The 25,696-nt window shown below is 36.7% G+C and overlaps 2 protein-coding genes across 2 annotated transcripts in view; one reads left to right on the top strand and one right to left on the bottom strand.

The window, feature by feature from the left end:
* atr (ATR serine/threonine kinase) overlaps positions 1 to 18,126 on the bottom strand; it is a 33,605-nt gene extending 15,479 nt beyond the window's left edge. The window contains 20 exon segments of the mRNA XM_048163051.1: positions 364 to 507; positions 810 to 940; positions 2,514 to 2,609; positions 2,777 to 2,962; positions 3,713 to 3,907; positions 4,137 to 4,307; positions 4,538 to 4,709; positions 4,824 to 4,924; positions 5,065 to 5,252; positions 8,779 to 9,029; positions 11,402 to 11,600; positions 11,730 to 11,882; positions 12,849 to 13,005; positions 13,007 to 13,019; positions 13,095 to 13,274; positions 13,381 to 13,562; positions 14,844 to 15,715; positions 15,797 to 15,949; positions 17,692 to 17,783; positions 17,902 to 18,126. Of these exon segments, the coding sequence (XP_048019008.1) occupies positions 364 to 507; positions 810 to 940; positions 2,514 to 2,609; positions 2,777 to 2,962; positions 3,713 to 3,907; positions 4,137 to 4,307; positions 4,538 to 4,709; positions 4,824 to 4,924; positions 5,065 to 5,252; positions 8,779 to 9,029; positions 11,402 to 11,600; positions 11,730 to 11,882; positions 12,849 to 13,005; positions 13,007 to 13,019; positions 13,095 to 13,274; positions 13,381 to 13,562; positions 14,844 to 15,715; positions 15,797 to 15,949; positions 17,692 to 17,783; positions 17,902 to 17,957 (3,692 nt within the window). The 5' untranslated portion in view covers positions 17,958 to 18,126.
* Positions 18,127 to 18,604: 478 nt separating this feature from the next.
* Positions 18,605 to 25,426, top strand: zgc:110269 (probable flap endonuclease 1 homolog). Its single transcript, XM_048164488.1, has 11 exons — positions 18,605 to 18,785; positions 19,049 to 19,124; positions 19,283 to 19,385; positions 19,491 to 19,545; positions 19,942 to 20,003; positions 20,122 to 20,258; positions 20,369 to 20,429; positions 21,380 to 21,511; positions 24,672 to 24,817; positions 24,888 to 25,029; positions 25,110 to 25,426. The coding sequence occupies exons 1-11, from the start codon at positions 18,704 to 18,706 to the stop codon at positions 25,164 to 25,166; spliced, it is 1,053 nt and encodes a 350-aa protein (XP_048020445.1). The 5' UTR covers positions 18,605 to 18,703; the 3' UTR covers positions 25,167 to 25,426.
* The last annotated feature ends 270 nt before the right edge of the window (positions 25,427 to 25,696 follow it).

Below are 25,696 nucleotides of genomic sequence, written 5' to 3'. Positions count from 1 at the left end.
AGACAGTTTGCAAATAGTAAAGATTACTACATTTTTACAATTAAGTTCAACAAACTGTTCTACATTAAGTAAAGCTAACTAAAAAGTATTAGTTAGGACATTTGTTAGGTTTGAGGATAGGTTCAGGAAACCTGATTGAAAATCATTTTTGCAGTTCTTTTTGGTGACGCTATTGGTTCAAAAATTAAACACATTACCCTTAATAAGTATGTTGTCAAAACATAAATATTCAATACTACTATTTAATCTATAAATAATAACTTTTTAACCTGTAAAATTATCTAAAAATCATCAAAAACCTTTAGAGAAAGAAAACCAAATCTTGCCTACAACAAAACAAAAGAAAGCAGGAACAACACACACCTGTTCTCCACTATGAGGTAGTGCATGATCACCGCTGTCTCTTTAGGCTGGATGGAGATGAGAGGTAATAGAGCGACGATTACATGACTCAGAAGTGTACCCAGATAAGGTGGGTCAAGACAGCGCACAAAACAATCCCATGTCCTGTAAACCAGCAAGATAACAATAAAGCCCATATCCTTGTTATTTTGTGGGCAAAGTGCAATTACAATTTCATTCTCTGAACTGATTGCATATTAGATACAGATGGTTCGTGCCGAGCTTAAACGTTGTTAAAATATAAATGCAAACCAGGTGTCCTGTTGAGCTCACTGCACACTAATTAAAGAACATCTGATTCTTATCATCAGTGCTCTCATGTAGATGGAACTTCTGATGCTCTTCAGAATTTATTTGCACATCCTCTTCAATGCACTCACTCAGACCAATCTAAATGAGAAACACACCTGCAGCAGAGCTCTGGGAAGTCGTCCTTGTACCTTAGGCCAGTTCGGAGTGTGGTCATCATCTTCACTCGGACTGAGCTGATGTGCTTTGGACCCATCAGCTTCATCAGAGCCATTAAACTGTTCAGAGCCTGAGAGGAAAAAAGGTCATAAATATTCTGACATAATGGGGATAGATCTTGCTATCTCTATTTTCCCAGTAGCTCCTGCAACTCTTTGTACTATTTTTTAAGCATACATTCATAAAGATCTTGTACTTAAAATCCTAAGTTTCTGGTGATCTTCACCTGTCTTGTGACATGATTAAAGTGCTGAAAGCCAGTTCTTCAATGTTGTGCCATAAAGAAACCAACTCAGAGAACATAAAATTAGAATTTTTAAAGAATCTTTTCACATGGCAGTACATGGTGACTGATGAAAAAAAAAGTACATAAAACGTATGCAATAGAAGTCGTAACCGAAGTAGTAACCGAAACAAGTCATTATTCGCTTTAATCTCTCGATCTATTCTAGATATCTTTTTCTTTTTTTTTTTCACCGTCGGAATACATAATGAAGAATTTTCATTTTTGGCTGAACTATTCTTTTTGTCTTAACCAGCCACAGCAAGCAATGAGGAACAGAACATATTATCCCTTCAACAGTGAAATCTCATTGGCCCAAAATCATACTCAACATAACGGTATGTTAAACACTAAAAAGGCTGTCATGAACTGCATTTTTTAAAAATGTTATAATGTTCTTTGTGGTCCACTTATAATATTAGCAAGATTTTTACACCAAAAAAAGAAAAAAACATCCTAATTTAAAAGTAATAAGCTATTTTCTATCATGTTTTTGACCCTCTCTTTTGAACGCTCCGTTTAGATAGGCGTTCCACGTTTAAACTTCCACTTGGAAGTTAACAGCAACTGCTATGAATGGGTAACAGTTTTGCATATTAAAATAGTTTTTCAACGCACCCGCTACACGTGTGGAATTGTTTTGAAAACCTCCGATGTTCGCCATACATGTTTGAGCCAGCGTCTGATCCTGAATCAGAAGACAAACCTCAAACCTACATCTCAAAAACCAAGGATACTCCAATCTGTGACAGCTTGGTAATGAATTATTTTTATTTATATTTATTCCTTATGTATTTGTGAGGTAGTATTGTATTTTATCACATTATATTATTGTTTAATTTCTCAATTTATGACCCCTTTAAAGGTGCTCTAAGTGATCCTGGGTGGAGTAACTTCCTGTTGACGTTCAAAGTGTTGTCAAACAAAACAGAGGCTAGCTAGACCCTCCCTCCTCCTCCCCCTCCCCCTCCCCTCCGTGCTTCCTGAAACAGTCATGAACACGCATTTAAAATCATTCTTGTCGGTTATTGGCTGGAGCATGTTTATTATGATTCGTGGTCCAGGCTGCACCAGTTTGTTTTTGTTGCCGTTTTCGGAGCTTGTGGCGACTACAGAGACCGCGTTTTTTTTACAGTGTGTTCAGGGGACAGGCAGCTAGCGGATAGTGAGGAGATGTCTGCTGTGTGTGACAAAAAATGTTTTGGCCTAAAAATGCGTGACATCACTTAGAGCACCTTTGATTATATTCTGAATGTGTCATGTTTTCATTACTGCAGTATTTCACTACTGAAAGTCCGCGTTTAGCATTAAAACCAGACAAAACAACCTTAAAGTTTGTCAAAACCAATCAAACACCTACCATTTTCTTTTTCTCCTTCTCTCCAGCGCTAGAGCTCAGCAGCTGCATGTTGAAGAAAGCCAGGATGCCCAGGAGCTTGGGCTGCAGATAATCGGCCTGCACAGATATACAGTACAGATAGCATTTTTTACAGAACAATGATGATAATAGAAAGCTGACAACAAACTCCAATGTACCCAAAGGCACATAAATCAGTTTATGAAAGATGTGCTAGACACCTATGGGCCTTAAACTGATGAACATTATTATTAGAGCAGCTGTACCATGCATCCTGGGGTGGTGATTTCTCTTGGGCCTTTGTAGGGGTCGTCACTGGAGGCGAAAGAAGCTAAAATAGCAAGTCCATTAAAGACCTGTTGGTAGTGTTCTCCTAGACGCAGGAGCAGCTCATTATGAAGACCCTGGAAATCCTGTCTCAACAGACTGCCCAATTCAATTTCTGTCTCATTCTGTGTGAAAAAATAAAAAATAATAATATCTAATACACACACTAATATAATATATATATACTTGTGGGTTCAGGACACTTATGTGAGGATAGCAAAATAAAGTAAACTGACATATTATACCCAAAAATTCTTCATACAGTGAAGAATTTTTATCAAAATTGATAAAAAATTTGGAACAAATAATTATTCAGACACTTTGACCTGACCATGTTTTGCTTAAGTGTTATCTGACATAATTAAGATTATTTTTTTTTCTCACAGTTTAACTCTGAGATCTTGTCATATTTTATTACCATTTTTTTAAACTATAGTGAATAAACTGTATTAATGAATGAAATGTTCAAGATGTCTGAATAAATTTAGGTTTGACCCACACACATACACAAACATATATATATATATATATATATATATATATATATATATATATATATATATATATATATATATATATATATATATATATATATATAAATTAAAAAATAAAATAATACACAATACAAAAAAAAGTTAATGAATAAGAAAATAAAAATACATAAATAAATAAAAGTGAAAAATAATGATATTAGTAAATAAATGTAAAATATAAGTAAATAAATAAACGTAAAATTAAGTAAGTCAGTAAATAGATACAGAATCAGAGGTACAATACGAAAATTTTAAAATATATATATTTCTTTATACCATTCCTCTTTCTATTTATGTTTTCCTCACTGCTTATTTCCTGATTTCATAATCTGAAAATCACACCTTAAGGTAGTGGAAGGCTCTTTCCAGCTCCTCCTTGGTACAGGAACACACAAGATGGGAGAATATGTATTTGAAGTTATTGATGAGCATTTCCCTGCGGTTGACATTCAGCTGCTTGGCAATTGTGCGGATCAGAGCAGAAGCAGTAGGACTGGCCTTGGCTGCCAAAAAGGGAAGAAGAACCTGTAGCGTCCGCTGTGAACAAAGAGAGAGTAAGTTCATTACTTCAGTGAAATTAGCAATGTTTGTCAAAGAAATCTATCATTGTTTTAAATTTTGCTATTGTTGGCTTTAAAAAGTTTTCCCAGACCTGGCCTTTATGCTGAAATTGAGTTTTACTGTACTATATTTGCCCAAATTTAAGGCTGTTCTGTTACATCAGAGGCTTATCTTGCCAAATCTGTTATTAAGATGTTGAACTTACATTGAGGAAACGATTAAGGTCAGGGAAATCAAAGACATGTGCAACATGAGAAAGGATGTCCAGTGCCAGCTCTCTCTGATGGGCCGCCTCCTCCTGCAGAGCCTCGCAGCTCTGATCTGGAGTGCAGCGCAGAGCCGTCACGTGTCGGGAGTGCAAAGACTCCACCAAGAACTGCAACAGAAGAAGAATATTACATCAGACTCAGGTTTGATTGACCACAAAGTTTAGTTAGTTTGAACCACAACAAACACTGTTCTCCATTTCTAACAAACAATTTTTAAACTTTATGATAAACAGTGTATGGTGGTGCTCACGTTGACAGCAAACTATATAAAACACCCAATAAAAAAAAGCATTATAAATAATGCTTTATCATCACCGTAACATAAAGGCATGCTGACCTGGCAAATTGGGTTCCTGTACTGGTTGAAGAAGGACTGCAGTTTGAGGTCTCTACATGTGGCCAAAGCCTGGATCTCTGTGTAGGCTGCTACTGACACGGGATTGGATTTGGACAGCAGGCAGTGCAGAAGGCGAAGCAGAGCAAAAGATACTAGGTTCCCTTCAGCAGCTCTGAGAAGCACCATAAGCACAAAAGCATTATTGAAACAAGATTTGTGCACTTTTAACAGCTGGATGAATCAATATATACTAAAAGTTGCACCAAAAAGAAGCATTTTGCACTACCTCCCAATTTCTCCAGTGGTTAATATGAGTGTGTTTTTGAGCTCATTGTTTCTGGAAGTCTTTGCATTTGCATAAGCTTCTTTTAGCCTGGACACAAGAAGCTGGATGCAAAATTATAGTCCATCCATTAGTCGCTTTGGATAAAAACATCTGCTAAATGACTTAATAAACAACATTAAGTACAAACAAGGTAATAATGCTAACAGCAATGTTAATACAATTTTAAATTTAAAATCTGTACCTCCTTTAGGAAGCCATTTCCATTCCAAAACTCCATAAGGTTTTTAATGTTTTGGCCAAACATTATGCGGACTTCTTGGTCAGGGTCTTCAATGAGGTTGACCAATGCACTAACCAGAGCTTTTGTATCAGGGTCACTGTTACCCAGATCCACATGTTTGAATAAGTGCCGTATATTCCTGATAAAAGCTGTAAATCCAAAAGACAAAATGTTAAATAGAATAATGATTATACTTTAGATTATAGTTTAATGTTCAGATCAGACTGCAAAATCAAAGGTATATACAAAAGTAGGGGTGTAACAGTACAAAAAAAAAATGACGGTTTGGCACGTACCTCAGTTTTGAAGTCGGTAAGGGTATGGTACAGCAGGGGGGAGAAAACTAAACATAAAACTGCCTTTTGCCCCTTTATTTTATTAAACAGTGGTTTACTGAATAAATCTCTGTCTCTGGTATAATTACAATTTTCTCTGCTAATGCTGTTTACTATATAGGGAGCCCTTACTTGCACATTACTATAATAATAAAGGTTAACTATTAAATTTTGTTTCTATTTTTAGATATAATAATCAATAATCAAATAAAAAAATATATTTCTACTCCAATTCGTTGTTGAAAATTACACAGTGGCTGTCATAACTTGTTTTCATGATGGATTTATTTAAACATACATTAAATAATGAAGACAACACTCACAGGTTAAGTAAAAAATAATGAATATATAGACTATTATAGTGCATATATTTAACTAAATGCTCCTCTCTAGAATTCATTTCTCTAATGAACTAACAAGCTGTGGACACTGAATGACTTGCCTGAGGTAAATGTTATGCTACGTGACATCGTTTACAAGCTGATTTACTGATGTCTTTCTGTGGTTAAAACACTGATTGAGTGATTACACTAGATATTATATGTTTCAGTAAGTTGTACTGTCCCTTTCAACATACATTCAGATATTCATTCATGTTTATTCTGTAACTAGTAGTGAAGAGGTAGGGATGATCGCATTCACTCGCACTCCGCATTGCCGCTTGAAGTGAGGCACCTATACAGTGATCTATCACGCCGCATCAAAGCGCTGCATTTATTGTTTGAATTTTGTAATAAAATGGACAGAATTTGAAAGATGCCACTTTGTTTCTTATCAAAAGTAAAAAAAAAAAAATACAGAGCTTATTGCGATTATTGGTGGTTAATGGTGGTTAGGCTACAATGCTGTATTTGTCGTGTACACATGCATACCGAACCGTATTAAGACACGTACCGAAAATTCGCAAGATGAATATGTGTACCATTACACCACTAACCAAAAGCATAAAGAAAAAATGAATAATAAATTCATTTAACCAAATTCAGCTACTTACATTCTTTACACTAATAATTTAATCTTCAAGACAGTTTAAAAGTAAATTATGTACGATTTTCATACGTTAAAATACATTCTCTTAACCAAGTTTATTGTTTATCGACTACTATTAGTAAACCATTAATGGGTTCATCTCCCCCAAAAGTGTAAATATTGAGCTTCCCAGGCACCATCAAAACATTGAGAGTGGTCCCCTCAGATCCATCTCTTTCCAGCTCAACCTATAGCGAGAGTTTGGGGCGTGGCTACTGTAGCAGGCAAAGCAAAAGGTTTTTTTAGCTAGTGTGGGACCATGACTGACATGTTACATGGGAAAAGACATTCAGGTTCAGGTACAGGAGTGCAAGCCAAATTTTGCTGCAAGCCAAACTTCAAAGATTAAAAAGGTCATGAACACAAAGCGAACAGGGCATTGCGATGCTAAGCACTATAATGGATGATTTGATACCATCATGCACCCGTTCAGAAAGATAAATGTACCAGTTTGTTTACTTTGATGTGCCTCAAGCAGTTGTGGGACATCATGCGCCCAGTGCAGATACTTTGAATAGGTTTATTATCAGCGAGATGCTCACGTTCGCTCTAGACAGAGTGTTATAAACCTAATAAATTGCTTAATCATGACACACAGCAACACAACTAAAAGTATTACTACAGGGAGTGCAGAATTATTAGGCAAGTTGATTTTCTGATCATATTTTTTTCCCAAGCACATTTTACCAATTCCAATCCACATCAATCTTAATAACTACTATTAATATTGTTTTTAATCATTTATAAGTGATATATAATTGTTCATGAAGGCTGGAAATGAAAAATGCCTTATATTCAGGTGTGCAGAATTATTAGGCAAGTTTTCTTTTACAGGCAAAATGAGCCAAAAAAGAGATTTAACTCAGACTGAAAAGTCAAAAATTATTAAATACTCATGAGAAGGACGCAATACTAATGCAATACTAGAAATTGCAAAGTTAAAGCATGACCAAGGGACAGCAAAATGCTCATTGGGTCAGCGGGGTCAGACAAAAACAGGTGGAAAAGAAAAGACACATGTTAACTGCAAAATAATTAAGAATTAAGGTGAAGAATTAAGTGTGAAACCATCAGGAACCCTTTAGTCTCCAGCGCCACCATTTTCCAGAGCTGCAACCTACCTGGAGTCTCCAGAAGTGCAAGGTGTCAGGATCTCAGAGACTTAGGTTAGCTAAAGAATCCTAAAAAATGACCTGCACTTGATAAGAATCACAAGCTGAAGTGTTATAAAATACATGAAGACTGGGTTTTAATAGGGCTTATAGACAGACAGATTGAGAATGACTCCTGATGGACCAGCACCACATCCTCTTGTACCACTGTTTGAAGAATTTATCCAGAATCTGGCAGTAAGGTGTTTGAGTTCACTTTTAGTCCATCTCTTATCCTGAAATGTCTGTCTTGCAGAGATGGACTAAAAATGATCTTCCAAAACTTACTGCCAGATTCTGGAAGATAAATTCTTCAAACAGTGGTAAAAGAGGATGTGGTGCTGGTCCATCAGGAGTCATTCTCAAGCTGTCTGTTTATAAGGCCTATAAAAACCCAGTCTTCATGTATTTTATAACATTTCAGCTTGTGATTCTTATCAAGTGCGGGTCATTTTTTAGGATTCTTTAGCTAACCTAAGTCTCTGAGATCCTGAGACCTTGCACTTCTGGAGACTCCAGGTAGGTTGCAGTTCTGGAAAATGGTGGCGCTGGAGACTAAAGGGTTCCTGATGGTTTCACACTTAATTCTTCACCTTAATTCTTAATTATTTTGCAGTTAACATGTGTCTTTTCTTTTCCACCTGTTTTTGTCTGACCCCGCTGACCCAATGAGCATTTTGCTGTCCCTTGGTCATGCTTTAACTTTGCAATTTCTAGTATTGCATTAGTATTGCGTCCTTCTCATGAGTATTTAATAATTTTTGACTTTTCAGTCTGAGTTAAATCTCTTTTTTGGCTCATTTTGCCTGTAAAAGAAAACTTGCCTAATAATTCTGCACACCTGAATATAAGGCATTTTTCATTTCCAGCCTTCATGAACAATTATATATCACTTATAAATGATTAAAAACAATATTAATAGTAGTTATTAAGATTGATGTGGATTGGAATTGGTAAAATGTGCTTGGGAAAAAAATATGATCAGAAAATCAACTTGCCTAATAATTCTGCACTCCCTGTAATATGTTGGACCTTTTATTAAAATTAGCTTACTTAGCCTAATTAGCATACTTTTACCTGCTGAGACATGCCATCATAAGCACCCGAAAGAGCTGTGTTTGTGATAGGGGAGGCTTCACAGTGTTGCTGACCAGACTAACCTTGCTTCACCTTCATGTCCTCCACAGGTCTGAGCAGCAGAAGGAACGGGGTGAGGATGGAGGCTCCAATTGAGGAGGTCAGGCAGGGATGGGATTCTGAAATGCTGAGACCAGCACAGAGGAGCTCATGGGAAGGCATTGTCTCCTGAGGGAACTGCAGTTGTGAGCTCTCGGACAAACAGCAGGCCAGCTGCCCTGTGATACCGGCCAGCTCAATCTTCACTTGTGTTGAGCTGTCCTGGAGTCTGTTCCTAAATTCAGTAATAAATTAAAATGTTAACAAAAGTGCATTAAAGTCACTATGAAATCAAAATTGACACAAGCTGCAGTGTTTATTATAAATGAACTCATTTTTTTTTTACATTCTTGTGCACTCATAATCAAAAACATTGGATCCTTGCATAGACATCTGTTCTCTTCATGACGTATGTCTCAGGAGGTGAGTGGGACCAAATATCCTCTATAACTGACTGCAAATTGGAATTCAGATCTGCTTCCATTTAGGGCGTACTCACACTAGACACAGCTGCTTTGTACAGTGCCCTGGCACTATTGTTCCCCCCTCCCCACTCCCTCGCTGACCTGCACTCACATTGCACTTAATATTCCAGGCCAGAGCATGCTTACGTCATTTACGATGCAACTTTTTGTTTTGAAGAAAAGCACTTTTGCTAATAGACTGCCTAATAGATTTATCATTCATGTCACGAAGCTATTTTCACTTGATCGTGCTGCACATATTAAAAGATTATTATGGAGGCAGTTGATAATGATGGAGGATTTTGGAGCTTTACTGCAGCAATTCCTGTTCAAACTACGCAAACTACAATTCCTGTTCAGATGAGAACCAGACCCGTTAATATACTCTAATAAAATATACTCAAATTAAGTGAAAAGGAGTACTATCCAAGTCGTAACAGAAAATGTTTGCTGTAGCAATGATGACAGTAGCGCACACAAAAGTAGTAGCCGTTCCGTGCTCTGGCGCAGTTAGCGATCACACTACATGCGTACCGTGCCCGAGCACAACTCTTTAGCTAACCACGGCCAGGCCCGGTATGGAGTGATCACTCTATCCAAAAGTACCAGACTTTGGGGGTCAAACATGCTCGGGCACGGTTCAGATCGCCTAGTGTGTACAGCCTTAGTTAGCAACACTAACTTCCTGCTATACTATCAAGTCCAGCCCTACACTTTATTTCAGATATACATCACAATCCGCTTGTTAAGTTTTGACATAAGGAATACCATTTTTGGGTTCAAGCCTCCACTCATAATATCAAAACAGCTGTTTTATGAGCACAATTTATTAGAGATGCACCGATTGGAATTTTTCTTGGCCGATTCCGATTTCTGATTTTTTGTTAGTGAGATCGGCCGATACCGATTTTTGCCGATTCCGATTTTCTTTCTAAGAACTATAAATGACAACATATACAAACAAAAATCAACTTTTCTTCAATGCAAAGTTTTATTTTCATTAAAAAAACAAAACAAATAAAAGTCAGTAATAAAATATAAACAGCTCAAATAAAGACTATAATAAAGAATAAAGAGAGCTTTTTGGGTTAACTGGGTCTCTATTCAGGTAAGAAATACTACAGAAATTAAAGTAATCAAATGTAAAATGACACATTCAGTGTTATTTTACATTGGTTACCTTAATTTCTTTAGTCTTTATTGTAAATATTAATACAGATCAATTCTTACCATTAAAGTTATAAAATGTATTCAGTCAAGAGCTGAAATTGATTGTCTTTTGTTCTTTGATTAACATGACAAACAGCAGCAGGAATATTGGACTGCTGTCCCTTTAAGAGTTTATGAACGGTGTTCAACCAACGGACCCAATAATGTTACACACGACATGGGTTCACTTTCTTAGCTATTTAACGATTAAAAAATGTATCTGTATACTCGCCAAGATTGCCTGTGCCGCTGGTTTTGACATACTTGTGTATGTATTTGACAGTTTGAGCGCAGGAAGGCGCTTATTTTGGTACTGTGAGTCTGTTTGACTTCTATCTCTGTTTGAGACTGAGCGTGGCTTGTTCGCTTCACTAATATAGATCAGTGGAGCGCGCGCTTTCGGTGTGAGCGCGAAACCTGCGGGAATTACTAAAATTATGCGCAGTAAGCACTATTTAACCGGAGCGAATGAGGCGAGTGAGAGAGAGAGAGAGGAGGCGCCCGCGCGGGTGTGTGTCACTTCACCGTGACAGAGAAGAGAGCGAGAACGCGCATTTGACGTTATTGCCTGTGCCGCTGGTAACAAAACGGATCGGCTTGGAATCGGTAAGAAGTGAGACTGATCGGCCGATACCGATCCCTGGCCGATCAATCGGTGCATCTCTACAATTTATTCATATTTTTATTCACATCTCAAGCAAAAAGTTCCCCTTTTTACCCTTCATTCTTAAACTGCATAAGGATTTTAAAGAAAAAATGTATTTAATTTATTTCTAGTCGATTAAACATTTTAGAACTGAAAATGACTTTTACAGGCCTGGAAATCACAATTTTAAAATTCCCTGATATTTCCAGGTTTTACATGACAATGGGTAACCATTGATGTGTGCCAATATTGGATGATTTTCAGAATGACTGTTAGATGGTGACGTACAGAAGGACATCGTGGATGAGGCTGTAGGATTTGACTCCTAGGTGGTGCAGCAGAAGGGGGAAGCCTCTGATGGCACTGGCCCGCTCGGCTTCCATCTTACTTTGCAGGGCCCAACGATAAACCGACGACCGCCAGTCGCCGCACACACTCTTTGACAGCAGACCAAGCAGAAACACACAGTGTGCTCGAGTTTGTGCAGCTATGTACAAAAATACAAAACAACAAGCGTTAAAAGTATAAGAATTTGTAAAGTGAATTAAGCAGTTAACAAATAAACAGTTAGCCATTAACAAAAATATTGCCCAACATTAATGGATTAGATACTTACAGTAGGCAGGATCAAGTTTCTGGGAGAGTGAAATCAGACTTGCAGGAAAAGAGGCCGTCTGATAAACCGTTTGTGAAGAATGCTCAAGCACCCATGGAATCGACAGCAGAGCGCAAACATTCCTGTAAAAACTTGTGTCACCCTGACTATTGGCTGTAAATAGACAATACAAATCAAATTATTTAAAATAGACTAATATCATGCTGTTAAACATAATTATGTACTGGTCTAAAGTCATAAAACATTTTTTTTAAAAAAAATGCAGTTTCTGAATAAATTAATAAAATAACTAGGGATGCACAAAACATTGGTGCCACGCACAACCGTTCAAAAGTTTGGGGTCGGTAAGATTTTTAAAAATGTTTTTGAAAGAAGTCATTTTTTTTATTAAAAATATAGCAAAACAGTAAAATTGTACTGAAATATTATAATAAAATACAAAACCGTTCTTTTAAATTGTAATATTTTAAAATGTAAATTATTCCTCTGAGTATCATTACTAGTTTTCAGTGTCACATGATCCTTCAGAAATAATTCTAATATGCTGATTGGGTCAAGAAACATTTCTTATTATCAATGTTGAAAACAGCTGCTCAATATTTTGTGAAAAGAAAAATCATTTACTTGAAACATAAATCTTTTGTAACCTTTTAAATGTCTTTACTCTCACTTTTGATCAATTTAATGTATCCTTGCTGAATAAAAGTATTATTTTCTTTAAAAAAAAAATACTAACTTCAAACTTTTGAAGGATAATGTATGACAGCTATTGGCAAAAACAGATTTTTCTTTGTTTAATTTAATGGTATCGAACCCATTTTTAGTTAATCTTCAAAAACAATAATAATTGAATAATACTGTTAAATGTCATCTTTAGCAAATATCAAAATAAACATCCATTTTTCAAACTGTACATTATAATGTTAAAAGACCTAAATTCACTTGTGGTATATTTACTTTTAGTTTTTAGTGATATATTTTTCATTAATTTAGAACAAATAGTATTTTCTATCGGTCATTTATCGGTTATCAGCCATAACTTGAAAGTAATATTAGGCTTTTCGGTTTTGGCCAGAATTTTAATATTAGGACATCCTGAAAAATAACCAAGATGCTCACTGCTGAGGTAGAGAACAGCATCAAGGATCCTGACAGTGCTCTCCACCAGAGGCTGCAGCTCTTCCTTATTAGAAGTGTTTGCCATCACGGTGCGGCAACTCTCGACCACCTGAGCCAAAATCCGAGGCTTTAACCAAACAAGCTGGGCTCCATCTGAATGCCTTCTGTCCTCTGCCAATGAAGAGGTATTTAAGAATGAGAACCAATAACCATACAACACAACAAAGGCCTTAAATAAAACCATACCTTTGTGATCCATTCAGACAGTGCTTTGAGCAAAGTGCAGCCAGGTGGAAGATGACCGTCAGTCCCTGCACGGTGCTCACGCACTGGCTCGCTGTGTGATCCCTCATCTGTGTCAGTAACTCATCCAGTCGGCTGTCTATAGCTGCCCACACCTCACTTCTGCTCTTCATGTCCACCTGCCTGATGGTGCACAAGATCATCTTAATGTGTTAAGCTCATCTTTACACATGGTAAGAAGAGAGACTGAAGGACAGCAGAGACTGAGTGGGGACAGAGAATAGCATACATTGGCTGAGTTTTGGCCTCGCTCCTTAGTTGAGTTGGAAGAGAGAGGTTTGGTCGTTTGGCTGGAACCTCCTCTTCATACATACTAGGATCAGCAGGGTCAGAAACACCAGCCTGCATATCCTGCACTACAGCAATGGCATCTGTCCTGAGGGCAGCGTACAGGTAGCCTTCCACACTTTGCTAGTTTTCAAAAGAAAATATGTTACTCTCTACAATGCATCACCTTTTTACAACTTCAATCAGCATATTAATGAAAATGAAATTTGAACCACTGTATGGCAAGATATTAAACTAACAAAATTTTAAAAGGATAGTTCACCCAAAAACTAAAATTCGATCACTAATTGCTCTCCTTCACATCGTTCCATAAGCCATCAGATATTTTTAATAAAACCTGAGAGATTTCTGTCTCTCCATTGAAAGTTAATTTCACTAAAACTATGACCATTCAAAAAGTTTATAAATAGATTGTAAAAGTATTCCAGTGGTGAATCGAGTTGTTTAATCCAAGTCTTCTGAATAGGCATGGTCACTTTATATGATGAATAGGGCAGTATCACGAATCGAGAATTGATTCTGGATCGATTTTCTGAAGGCATCGCGATTCTCTCTCGAATCGATTCTGAGCTTAGTTTTTAACAGCAGATGGCACTGCGTGCTTTAGAAACAGCCGTACTCTGCTTGCTTCCAATTCCTTACACCAACTGAACCTTCTATAAAATAAAGTTCAAAAAGGTTGAAGCAAATTACAAGGGTGTTTGCAGTGGGCTGTTTACATTAATCTTGCGTCATAAAAGCATTCTGAGGTCCAAGTACATAGCCGAATGCACAAGCGCTCTTCTTTGTGAGCATTTGAGTGTGCGGATAAAAACTAGCCTAGAGCGCCATCTGCTGTTAAAAACTAAGCTTAGAATGAATTCAAGAGAGAATAGCGATGCAATCGGAAAATCCCAGAATCGATCTACAAATCGAGATTAATCGAATATTGTCCCAGCCCTAATGATGAACAGATTTAATTAAGGCTTTTATTCATATATAAACACTGATCAACATACAAATGTAAAGCACATCAAATATGGTAAATGGAAGCTCAAACGTGTTTGCTTGAGGTTTGTTCTTACGTATGATAAGCATAATTGAGCATCCGTGTTTACGTTCACCAAAATCTTATGGGACTGGAACAACATGAAGGTGAGTAATTGATGACAGAATTTTAGCTTTTGGGTGAACTATTCCTTTAATTGTCAGGCTTTTCCCCACATTGCTTCAGAACACTTTATAGTGCAAAAGATGTCTCTGATGTTTAAATCTTGTTTTTGTCATGTTCCCATTCATTTTGAATGTATGGAAAAGAGCAGCGTGGACCTCTTTCTAGACTTCTTATTTTGTGTTTGACAGAAAACAGAAAAACATATGGGTTATTGTCTTTTTTGGATGATTTTTTCTTTTTTGACCCTTTACCTCCTGCTGGTCCTGGGTTCCAATGGTCTTAATAACAGCTTTGCAAATGGCTGCAACTCTCTCCTTCCTGATCGGCATTGCACACTCGTATCCGGGAGGAACAAACTCGAGGACAAAGCAGAAGACTTCACAAAGTGTAGCTTTCACCTCCATTACCTTCAACTGCTCTAGTGCCCCACCAACCACCAGTTTCTCAAGCCTCTCCATCAGCATGTTCAGATGGACTCTCTCAAACCTGCCGTGAGCACCTTCCTCTGGCAGGAAAACACATTGAGAGAGCTTCTGGAAATCCTTGCCAAAGACACTGAGCTCTGACTCTTCAAAAGCAGGCAATGAGTCCAGGAGATGCAAATAAGCAGAGAAAAATGGCTGTGAATGGTCTTCAGGAAAACCTCCAAGAGTCATAATATGAGTTAAAAGCACCATAGATGCTGCCTTGAGCTTCGGGCTCCCATTAGACAGCATGAGGCAAGTAGAGTTCCATATAATGTCCACTTCTCTAGGGAAGAAAATGCCCTGCAAAATATCCGTCAGCACTGTTATTGAAGTTACTAACAACATCTGAGCTGAAGCACATGAGGACAGCTGAAGGATGGTAGGGGTCAGGTAAACAGCAGACTCTGCAGACCTGATGGAGAAGCGTTCCACCACCACTGGCCATTGTGGTGATGGTCTGGCCATGAAATTCTTATGCACTAGATCTTGCATTAAACCTATTAGCTCTGTGGAGAGCAGGCAAAATAGGACTGGACCCTTGGCTCTGAAAAGGTGAAGCAAGGAACAGATGACTGACGAGATCTTCATGTGAAGATCTTCACACTCTGGGCAAGCAGCAATTCGCAAGAGGCGGTTGATGATCCATTTACTGAAATCTATGAAGGAAGGCAGACAGTCTAAGCTAGATGAAGATGTGCAGAACTTTGGTAGCAATAATGTAAACTATGTCAACTTACCAACGCAGCTGTTCTCTGAGTTTTTTAAGTGATCTGGAAGACACGCTGGGTTTATGAACATTAACGAAGAGGATTTAATAATGTGCTGCACAAAGTCCAGCAGCATCACACATGCTGGCTCAAAACTGGTCTTCTTACATAACTCCAAAGCAACTAAAATGTGAGAGAGATAAAAAATTAAAAATTAATAGACTATATAAACATAAGAAAATGAACACCTAAAAAATTACTGTACTAAAAACTGATAGTGGAAAGAGATGAAGAGAAATATCCAACAGAATAAAATATTCTGTTAACTTGTTTTAAAGGGATAGTTCACACACACACACACACACACACACACACACACACAACACACAACAACAACAACAACAACAACAACAAAAAAATGTTTTTTTGTTTTTTGTCCATACAATTGAAGTGAATTGTCACAAAAACTTGTTAGTGACTTTAAAATCTAAATTTAGTAACTAGTATTTATGGTACTAAATTATATATATATATATAAAATGGTTAGTTCCTGTCCTTTATTCTGATTGGTCAATAGCTGTGTTTTAAACACTGCTATGACCGCTTCACCCAACGGTTCTGTGTATCATTACACAACACCCTTAGTACTCTTAACAATGTAAACTGTATGTTCTCAATTGATATTGTTCATTGAAGCTTACTGTATTATGTAGAAGAGTATTGTGAGAAAGAGATCGAGTGAGTGAATTTATTGCCTGCATTCAGATTTAGCATTTTTAGGACATTTTTAAATGTCCGATGTGTTATCTTGTCCTTCTAACAGTTAAGGGGTTTTCCCGTGACTGACAGAGCTAGTCAAAGCATTTGTCAGTTGCGTCCATAGGGTTGCGTCTTGTTCTGTGTTCACAATAATTCAATCTTTTCAATGTAAAAGTCTTCGCTACTGACTGACACACTCATAAAGACGCCATCTTTGACGCCATCTAATGGCGTAATAATGTAACTTCTGTTGCTGTTCACGGTCAGGGACTATTTTTTTCCGGCGGAAGGAAGGCTTTTATTGAAAGTTTACTTCATGAAAGTTGCATTCATACATATTTTTGGCTTTAATATTTGTATTGTGTTGTAACCGTTGTATAAAAGCATTAAGGTACTCAAGGCTAGTGCTTTATCATGAATAAGTCCACTTCGCATTGTGCCAAACAATGCCCTTCAGCCGTGACTTATTCACGATACAGCACAGCCTCTCGTACCTTATTGCTTACACACGCACACACACACACACACACATATATATATATATATATATATATATATATATATGTGTGTGTGTGTGTGTGTGTGTGTGTGTGCGTGTGTAAGCAATAAGGTACGAGAGGCTGTGCTGTATCGTGTATATATATATAAACAATAGGATCATTTAGTATCATAAATTGGGACTTAACACAAGTATGCATGTTTGTGTATATACATATGTATACAATATGTAATCTACCATCTACTGTATGAATTGTTGTGTGTGTTTTTAGCTGTTCAGTTCATAACAATGAAATCTGCAACTATTGTAAACTATGGAAAACATTTATGTGACAAGAACCCTTATCTTTGTAAGTAATGGAAAGGAATTCCTTATTTTTAATTTATGTAATGTTTGTATTGATATTTTTGTTTAATGTAATATCGTAATATATACTTTTTCAGAGCATATTCTATTCTAGAGGGCTTCACATTAACAGTTTTAACTATGATTTTTTAACCATGTGAAGTCAACCTGCAGCTAATTGCGTTATGTTTATTTTGCATGGGTTCAAACAACATGAGGGTGAGTAAACGATGGCAGCATTTTGAGATGTTCTCGTAAAAAACATTTTGACATAACACAAATATCCTCAACGAACTCCAAGACGCAATGCATTTTTCCTTACCGACATCAACATCTGTCAGTATCCTGTCAATGAACTGACACAGTATCTGACGTGGTTTCTGCACAGCCTGGTTGTACTCAACTGAACTGGCACTGGAAAAGACATAAGAGGCCTTGTGTAAGCTTTATTTTTAAATATTTATGTTGAGGACACCTGTCAGGAATATTTAACAAAAGAATATCCATCGCTATTAGCAGCCATTGATGTTACCTGGCTAGTTCTTGCAATGCAGGAATCATTGCTGACATCTCTAGTTCTTGCTCCATCTTTACTTGCTAAATGTGCTTTTTTTATATACACAAAGAAATGTTTAGGTCGAGTTGACCTATAAAATACTGAGACAAACATTTACACCCGCAGTCTGTACATCCTCTGCTTTCACACACGCACCACTTTCAAAACTATTCTCGCACTGCACGCTGGAGCTTGACTACGGCAAGCGAGTTGGGTCATTTTGTTTCCAGACTTTGCAGTCGCGAACATAGATGAGTATACGTAGATGCCACATTCGACCGAAGCGGACACAGACACGTCGCCGCGTCCGCCATCTTGGAACGGTAACCGTGTCATCACTCACAATGATGCCGCAACATTGCACAGCTTCTGGTTGTGAAATATAAAAAAAAGAGATTTTAAATATTTTAAAAAAAGGAATGGGATAACCTTTCACAGATGAATGTGATAATGTGTTGGTTTGTGTTTTACATGTATTAACATAATAAGGTTTGTATTATGATATTGTTTTTTATTGTTTTTACTCTTGCTATTACGTTTGTTTTAATGTCGTGTTAGTTTAGCAAACTCATCTGCTTAAGTCTGTAGTAGACTTTCCTACGTTATCTATGTATATATCTATGGTCAGAAACGTGTTGGTGACGCGAAATCGCGGTGGCCTATCAGCGTTGTTACCATGGCAACCAACTGGGGACCATGCGGAAATGAAGCTGTACAATGAAGGACAATAACAACAGTCCTGCCAGCACGTCAGAGTCAAAAACGTTTTTAATTTAATATGGGGATTACAAAGTTAGCGCATTTAATTCATTTTGACGCGCCAGAGTCTACGCGCAACAAAGAGATCGGTGATTATTCTGGTAAGATCAGTGCATTACAGTTAAAATGTAACCGAAAAAGCTTACTGAGTAAATCGACGTTAAAATAATATAATAATATAATGTATTTGTCTGTTTGAAAGAAAAGAAAACTTAAGAAAAGCCATTGACAAGCGGAAAAAATGTGTCTCAAATGTGCACTTCAGAATTAGATTGTTATTATTAGTCGCCATCTACTCAAAATTCTTGTTGTTCTGTTATATTTGCCTAAACTCTGTAACAACTGTCATGTTCCTGTGATCCAGGGAAGATTATCGCACTGGATACATCTATTGTGGTGAATCAGTTTCGCTCAGCTCTCCCCAGCCATCTGAAGCTAAGGTTTGCTTAAAAATGAATTAAAATAAGTGTCTTTTCTCTTTTGTACATCTTAATTGTGAGCTTTTTATCCTTTATGTGTGTGTATATATATATAGTGTATGTGTGTGTGTAAGTGTGTGTGTGAATTATCTTACAAATATGAACATCTGATGTTGCAGCCCTCTGGCAGGCTTGTTTTACCGCACTCTTACTTTCCTGGAGCATGACATCAAGCCTGTCTTTGTACTTGATGGCAAACCACCCAGTCAAAAGAGAGCTGTGGTGAGATGTAATCTAATAAAAATTATGTAATAATGTAATAATTACATACATATAATAATTTTACAATCCATTTGTAATTAATAATATGTCATATAATTCTTCTAGCTGGAGAAAAGAGCTCAAACCACAGGCTGGAACAGCTCACAGAACCCCAACACAGGTGTGTTTTAAATAACTATTTTCTAATTTAATATAAACACAATTAAAGTGTATTTTTTTTAAAGCTGAATTTTCAGTATCATTACTCCAGTCTTTAGTGTCACATGATCTTCATAAATCATTCTAATATGCTGAGTTAAGAAACATTTCTTCTTATTATCAATGTTGAAAACTGTTGTGCTGCTTAATGTTTTTGTGGAAACTGTAATAAATTTTTTCAGGATTTCTGATGAATAGAAAGTTCAAATTAACAGCATTTATTTGAAATAGAAATATTTCTTGATATATCTTACGTTCTTATAACTATATTTTATAGTTTTATGTTGTTTCTACTAATCATGATTCCCAATTTGTTGGTGACTATGATATTTATGCACATTATTTTGAACTTTTTTAGTGTCCAACTTTAAACAAGACTGCCTACGTCTCCTACAGCTCATGGGTGTGCCATGTATCAAGGTTTTTAATTTATTTCTTTTGTTTCCTATTTAATTTATTTAGCATTAAACAAATAACTCTGTCATATGAATTAGAGAGGTTCTTGTTTGACTTATTTTCACATCACTGTGAATGTCAGGCTCCAGGTGAAGCAGAGGCACTGTGTGCCCACCTGGTCAAAAGTGGCACAGTTAATGCTGTAGCCTCAGAGGACATGGACACACTGGCATTTGGAGGGACTGTTCTTCTCCGCCAGCTCAATGCAAAAAAAGATAGGTGAGAAAAAAATATATAATTATTATTATTATTATTATATAACACAGTTACAGTAATGTGCATTAAAATACAGCAATAGCTATCATGTCCTTAAATCATTTCTCTCATAGTGAGGTGACAGAGTACTCCTTACCAAAGCTTTTGGAAGCTCTACAGCTGACATATAAACAGGTAAAACCTTCCGTCTTTATTCTGAACATTCATTGTTTTACCTTTTTCTTAAATTGATTGCTCTGTGTTTTGGAAATAAATCTCAGGCCTTGATTCTCAATAGCTGCCAATCTACATGTCTCAATGTAATTAGAATCACCTCTAAGGCCCTGTTTACACCTTGTATTAAAATGTGTTTTAGTCGATCGGATCACAGGTAGATGAGGGAGACACATACCCGTTTACATTTGGTGTTTTAATCCTTCTCTTTTGTCCACTTTCTGCCATTTCTGTCCTGATTTCTTCGAGGGGAGGGTCTATGGGCGGGTGAATGTATGGGCTTTTTCAGATCTTCTAATGGACAAAATAAGTGTGTGCAATTTACATATGAATGCACCCAGAGATGACAGGAAAACATACTGAGAGCGGCAGCTTTAGTTTCTACTAGGAATGGTGAGAGAACATTGTGCTTGGTACATTTTTCCACTTCAAACCAAACTTGAATCCTCAGCCGACAAAGTTTAAATCCCATCTGGCTAGTGCGCTTCCCATAATGTTTACGCATTAGGTCAGGAGGTGAAGAGTAGGCGGTCTTTTGTGGCTGTTCGAACACATTTGACCACATGAGCGTCTACACAATGAAAGCAATCTGGTAGAATGCGTTTTTGACTTTCTCTGAAATTGGTGGACGAAAGTGGACAAGCTCAAAAAGGTTTACATCCCATTTACATCTGTATTTATCGTCGTCCACTTGTGATCAGATCGACCAAAAGGCATCTTAATACCAGGTGTAAACAGGGCCTGAATGTAGTAGTTGTAACTTAATTTTGAGTTTGAGTAATATTTGAATTATACAGTCTTCGTTAAAATAGCCTTGGAAAGACATTTGGAGGAAAAAAAATCCAAAAGAACAGAACTTTTAATAGCAAAAGTGAGTTTGTTTAATTTATCTTTCTGTGTCTCTTTCCTAGTTTGTTGACCTGTGTATCTTGTTGGGCTGTGACTACTGTGATAAGATTGGGGGTCTTGGGCCGAGTCGGGCGTTGAAGCTTATTAAACAACATCATACAATAGAGGGTGTGATGGAACATGTCAACAGAAAGGTACTTGTTCAGAAAAAAAATCTTATAAACCAAAGAAATCGAGCCCTGCTAAAGTCGACATGAAACGGAAATTGGGATCACCTTTTCTTCTCTATTGTCATAGGAGGAGGGTGAACCAACTCCAGATGCGCTCGCTTCCTCCTCAAAAACACATTTAATTAAAGTCATAAAATAGTTAGCAACAACCTGCACGTCCCAACATAACTGCTCCCAATAAATTATTTGTTATTAAAGCAGCTACAATCGCAAACCACTATAATTCGAACAGAAAAGCAAGCTTACTCTATGTGTGATTTGACATATCAGCCACTTTGAGTAATAAATAACCATTGCCTAACCTAATGCAATAAAACAAAAGTTTTGTTCAAATTCTGAATGTATAATTTAACCTCCTGAGACCCAAGCACAGACTTTTGCCCACTGTAGTGGACGTTATTTATTAGCGAATATCTCAGTTTGGATGTCCTGTAAAGACCAAATTCAGGGCTTTTCAGAGATACCAAAGGTTTGGAAGTTTCACAATGACAACTTGGTTTTAAATATGTTTGACATTGATTGAATGATCAAATTTAGCACTCTTCTGGAAATATGATAATATTTTGTAATTATTATTTAAATCTGAATAATTTTCAAATTGTTTGTCATAAATCAACATCTCAGGAAAATGTTATGGGGTTTCAAATCAGAATGTGACTTTCTCTTACGAAACAGGACATCAATTTTTATACGTCCACTGTAGTGGACACCAGGACTTAAAGCATGTAAATCAGATATTTTGGGAGATACGCAATAGGTGAATAGGGAAATAAATTATCAATATTACTAGTATGAAATATTAGATATTCTTATGAAAATGTTGCCAATTATTACTCCCATTATTACATTTTTTTTTTTCATTACGTTGCTCCAAGAACACATTAATATGCAAATTAGATACAATATATCAATGCATTGTATAGAATGGGAAAAGCCGCTTATGGCCATTTTACACATATATCGCATAAAGTAAAACCGTATATCAAATCATTCCGTTATATTTTTCATAACATAGTTGAGAATCATCTTTATACAATGTTTGGTTAAAGAAAATTTTGAATAAAAAAAAATCCATTGTTTTTGCCTATACATGTCTATTCATGCCTGATGTCCAATACAATGGACAATGCATAACATATGAATAAAATAGATTTTTTCAAGATTTTTTCTCCATTTGTTACTTATGCTTCAAGTAATGTAATGACAATAAAAAAAGAAAAACTAATTTCACAAACCTTTTTTTTTCTCTGGGTCTCAGGAGGATATAGTGCCTAGAAAGAACACAGAGCGCTCCCTTTATTATCACTAAAAAGCTGTCCCTCATCTCAATTCATCGCAATCTCATAAAGTTCTGCTATAATCAACGAAGCTGACTGCACAATGAATCTCTTATTTAGCCTACGTAATGTCTACACTTTTTTGTTATAAGTTGACTTATTATGAGAGAATTTGTGAGCATTTTGAATGGTGAGTGGATTCTTACTTAAACATGTCTGATTGGCCATTGCATTCAAGAAATCAACAGATATGTCTGTGATTGGCCACATTGCTAAACTCTGCAAAATATGTTGTAAATAGAAACCTTTGACGTTCTCGAGTGTAAACACCAAATTCTGTTTCGCCATTATGCTGTAATTATTATGGAGAAAACTGATCATAGACCAGCAGTTATGGGTAGCTCTTTCCTCTAAAAGCAATTGGATGCAGCAGGCAGTGGTTTGAGTGAGAAAATTCCACGTTAGTTTCAAGTTTTACACACGCTCCACCTATGCCTACTATAATGTATATCCACGTGAAATGGCTTCCTGAACAAGAAGAAGTGTAGGAAAAGGATTTTGTCCATCAGGAAATTATTGAATCGTTGTCGTCATTAGTATTATTGTGCTCACACCATCAGAAGAGATGTAAGTGCAAGGGGATTGGAAATTAATGTTTTTAAGTAAATAGTACAAGGACACATGAAATTAAAAAAAAAAAATGCATAGATAAATCATCAATAATATACACTGCAATTTTCCTTAAAGGTGCCCTAGAATTAAATATTGAATTTATATTGGCATAGTTGAATAACAAGAGTTCAGTACATGGAAAAGACATACACTGAGTTTCAACGTAACAGTCGGGATCATTAATATGTACGCCCCCAATATTTGCATATGCCAGCCCATGATCAAGCCATTAGACAAGGGCAGAACGTCTGGATCTGTGCACAGCTGAATCATCAGACTAGGTAAGTAAGCAAGAACAATAGCGAAAAATGGCAGATGGAGCGATAATAACTGACATGATCCATGATAACATGATATTTTTAGTGATATTTGTAAATTGTCTTTCTAAATGTTTCGTTAGCATGTTGCAAATTACTGTTAAATGTGGTTAAAGTTACCATCGTTTATTACTGTATTCACGGAGACAAGAGCCGTCGCTATTTTCATTTTTAAACACTTGCAGTCTGTATAATTCATAAACACAACTTCATTCTTTATAAATCTCTCCAACAGTGTGTAATGTTAGCTTTAGCCATGCAGCATAGCCTCAAACTCATTCAGAATCAAATGTAATACATCCAAATAAATACTATACTTACATGATCCGATGTATGCAAGCAGCATGCATGACGAACATCTTGTAAAGATCCATTTTGAGGGTTATATTAGCTGTGTAAACTGTGTTTATGCTGTTCAAGGCAAGCGTGAGCTCCGGGGGAGAGGGAGCACGAGAATTAAAGGGGCCGCAACCTATATATCGGTGCATAGTTCATGATGCCCCAAAATAGGCAGTTAAAAAAATGAATTAAAAAAAATCTATGGGGTATTTTGAGCTGAAACTTCACAGACACATTCAGGGGACACCTTAGACTTATATTACATTTTTTAAAAAGAAGTTCTAGGGCACCTTTAAAAAATAAGAATTGTCCATTTTGATTTCATGGTGACTTCAAAGCTGATCCCACTAGAAGACAGCATTCTGATAGTTTTGTCATGACTTATTCACCCTCATTTGCTTTCTACAAAATGATTTACATTTATCTGTAGAGCACAAAAATAGATGTTAAACAGAATGTTCAGGCTGCTGTTTTTCATACAACAAAAATAAAGGTGACTTTGGCTGTCAATTCTTACAGACACACCCTATCCCTCAAAACTGGCAGTACAAGGATGCCCGCAAGCTGTTTTTTGAAACCCCGCAAATTGACGACCCTGTTCTGGCTTGGAGTGAGCCTGATGAAGAGGGTCTGGTGCAGTTCCTGTGCAAGGAGAAGCCTTTGAAGTATGTCTCGGTTTTCAAATGTTTAATAGTATCTGAGATTTGGGTGTGTGACCTTGTTTGCTGGTTTAAGGGAAGAAAGAGTGCGGGGACGCATGCAGAAGTTTCGTGATTCTCTCTCAAAGAGAAGGAAGCAGAGGGAGGTGGATGAGAAAATGGGCCACACTAGACAGTCAAGACTCGAAGAGTTTTTCCCTGCAACACGAAGGAGAAAGGTTAGATATCAATTTAGAAGTATTGTAAATTGATTGCTTGCTTGAACATTGTAACAAACAATCTTAACTTCCTTATCTAGGCTGAATCTGCAGCTGTGGGAGGATCCAGTGGGAGAAAGCGATCAAAAATTGAATAGGGCGGACCTTTTTTTAATCTTGTATCTTAACGCATTGATCATCATGTGGACAGAAGAGTTAAAAGTATAATGGCATATATATGTTTTAGATCCTTATTTTACCGAGTATTTTATCATGTTCAAATGCCAACATAATGTAAAAAACAAGTGCCAAGAAAAGATATATTTTAATGAATGCTTGTAACTTTTATGTTTGGAAGCCTGTATTAAATTACAGTAAACCTCTTTTTATTTATAAATGTATACTCTGCTTTATAATAGTTCGATACTAGTTTGGCTTGTGTTTAATGTGGTTCAATACCTTATTGCCTATAGATAAATATAGTACAGTGTGTGTGTGTGTGTGTGTGTGTGTGTGTGTGTGTGTGTGTGTGTGTGTGTGTGTGTGTGAGTTTGTGTTTTGTATTTGTATTTGATCCATCCAAAAACTAAAAAGTACCAATGTAATATCATGTTTTTGGACATGGTAACTTGGTAATGCCATGGTGTTTTAGCTTTGCAATAACATGGTAATCTTTAAATTACCTTGG

The sequence above is a fragment of the Megalobrama amblycephala genome, linkage group LG17, assembly GCF_018812025.1.
Source record: "Megalobrama amblycephala isolate DHTTF-2021 linkage group LG17, ASM1881202v1, whole genome shotgun sequence".
NCBI lineage: Eukaryota > Metazoa > Chordata > Actinopteri > Cypriniformes > Xenocyprididae > Megalobrama > Megalobrama amblycephala.
Note: the sequence above shows the minus strand (reverse complement) of the source record. Positions and strands in the feature narration are given on the sequence as shown.

Excerpts from the sequence above, each read along its gene's own strand:
- zgc:110269 (XM_048164488.1), top strand. The coding sequence starts at position 18,704 with ATGGGGATTACAAAGTTAGCGCATTTAATTCATTTTGACGCGCCAGAG. Across the intron at positions 18,786-19,048 it reads AGAGATCGGTGATTATTCTG|GGAAGATTATCGCACTGGAT; the intron begins GTAAGATCAGTG and ends CCTGTGATCCAG. Across the intron at positions 20,259-20,368 it reads CTCAATGCAAAAAAAGATAG|TGAGGTGACAGAGTACTCCT; the intron begins GTGAGAAAAAAA and ends TTTCTCTCATAG.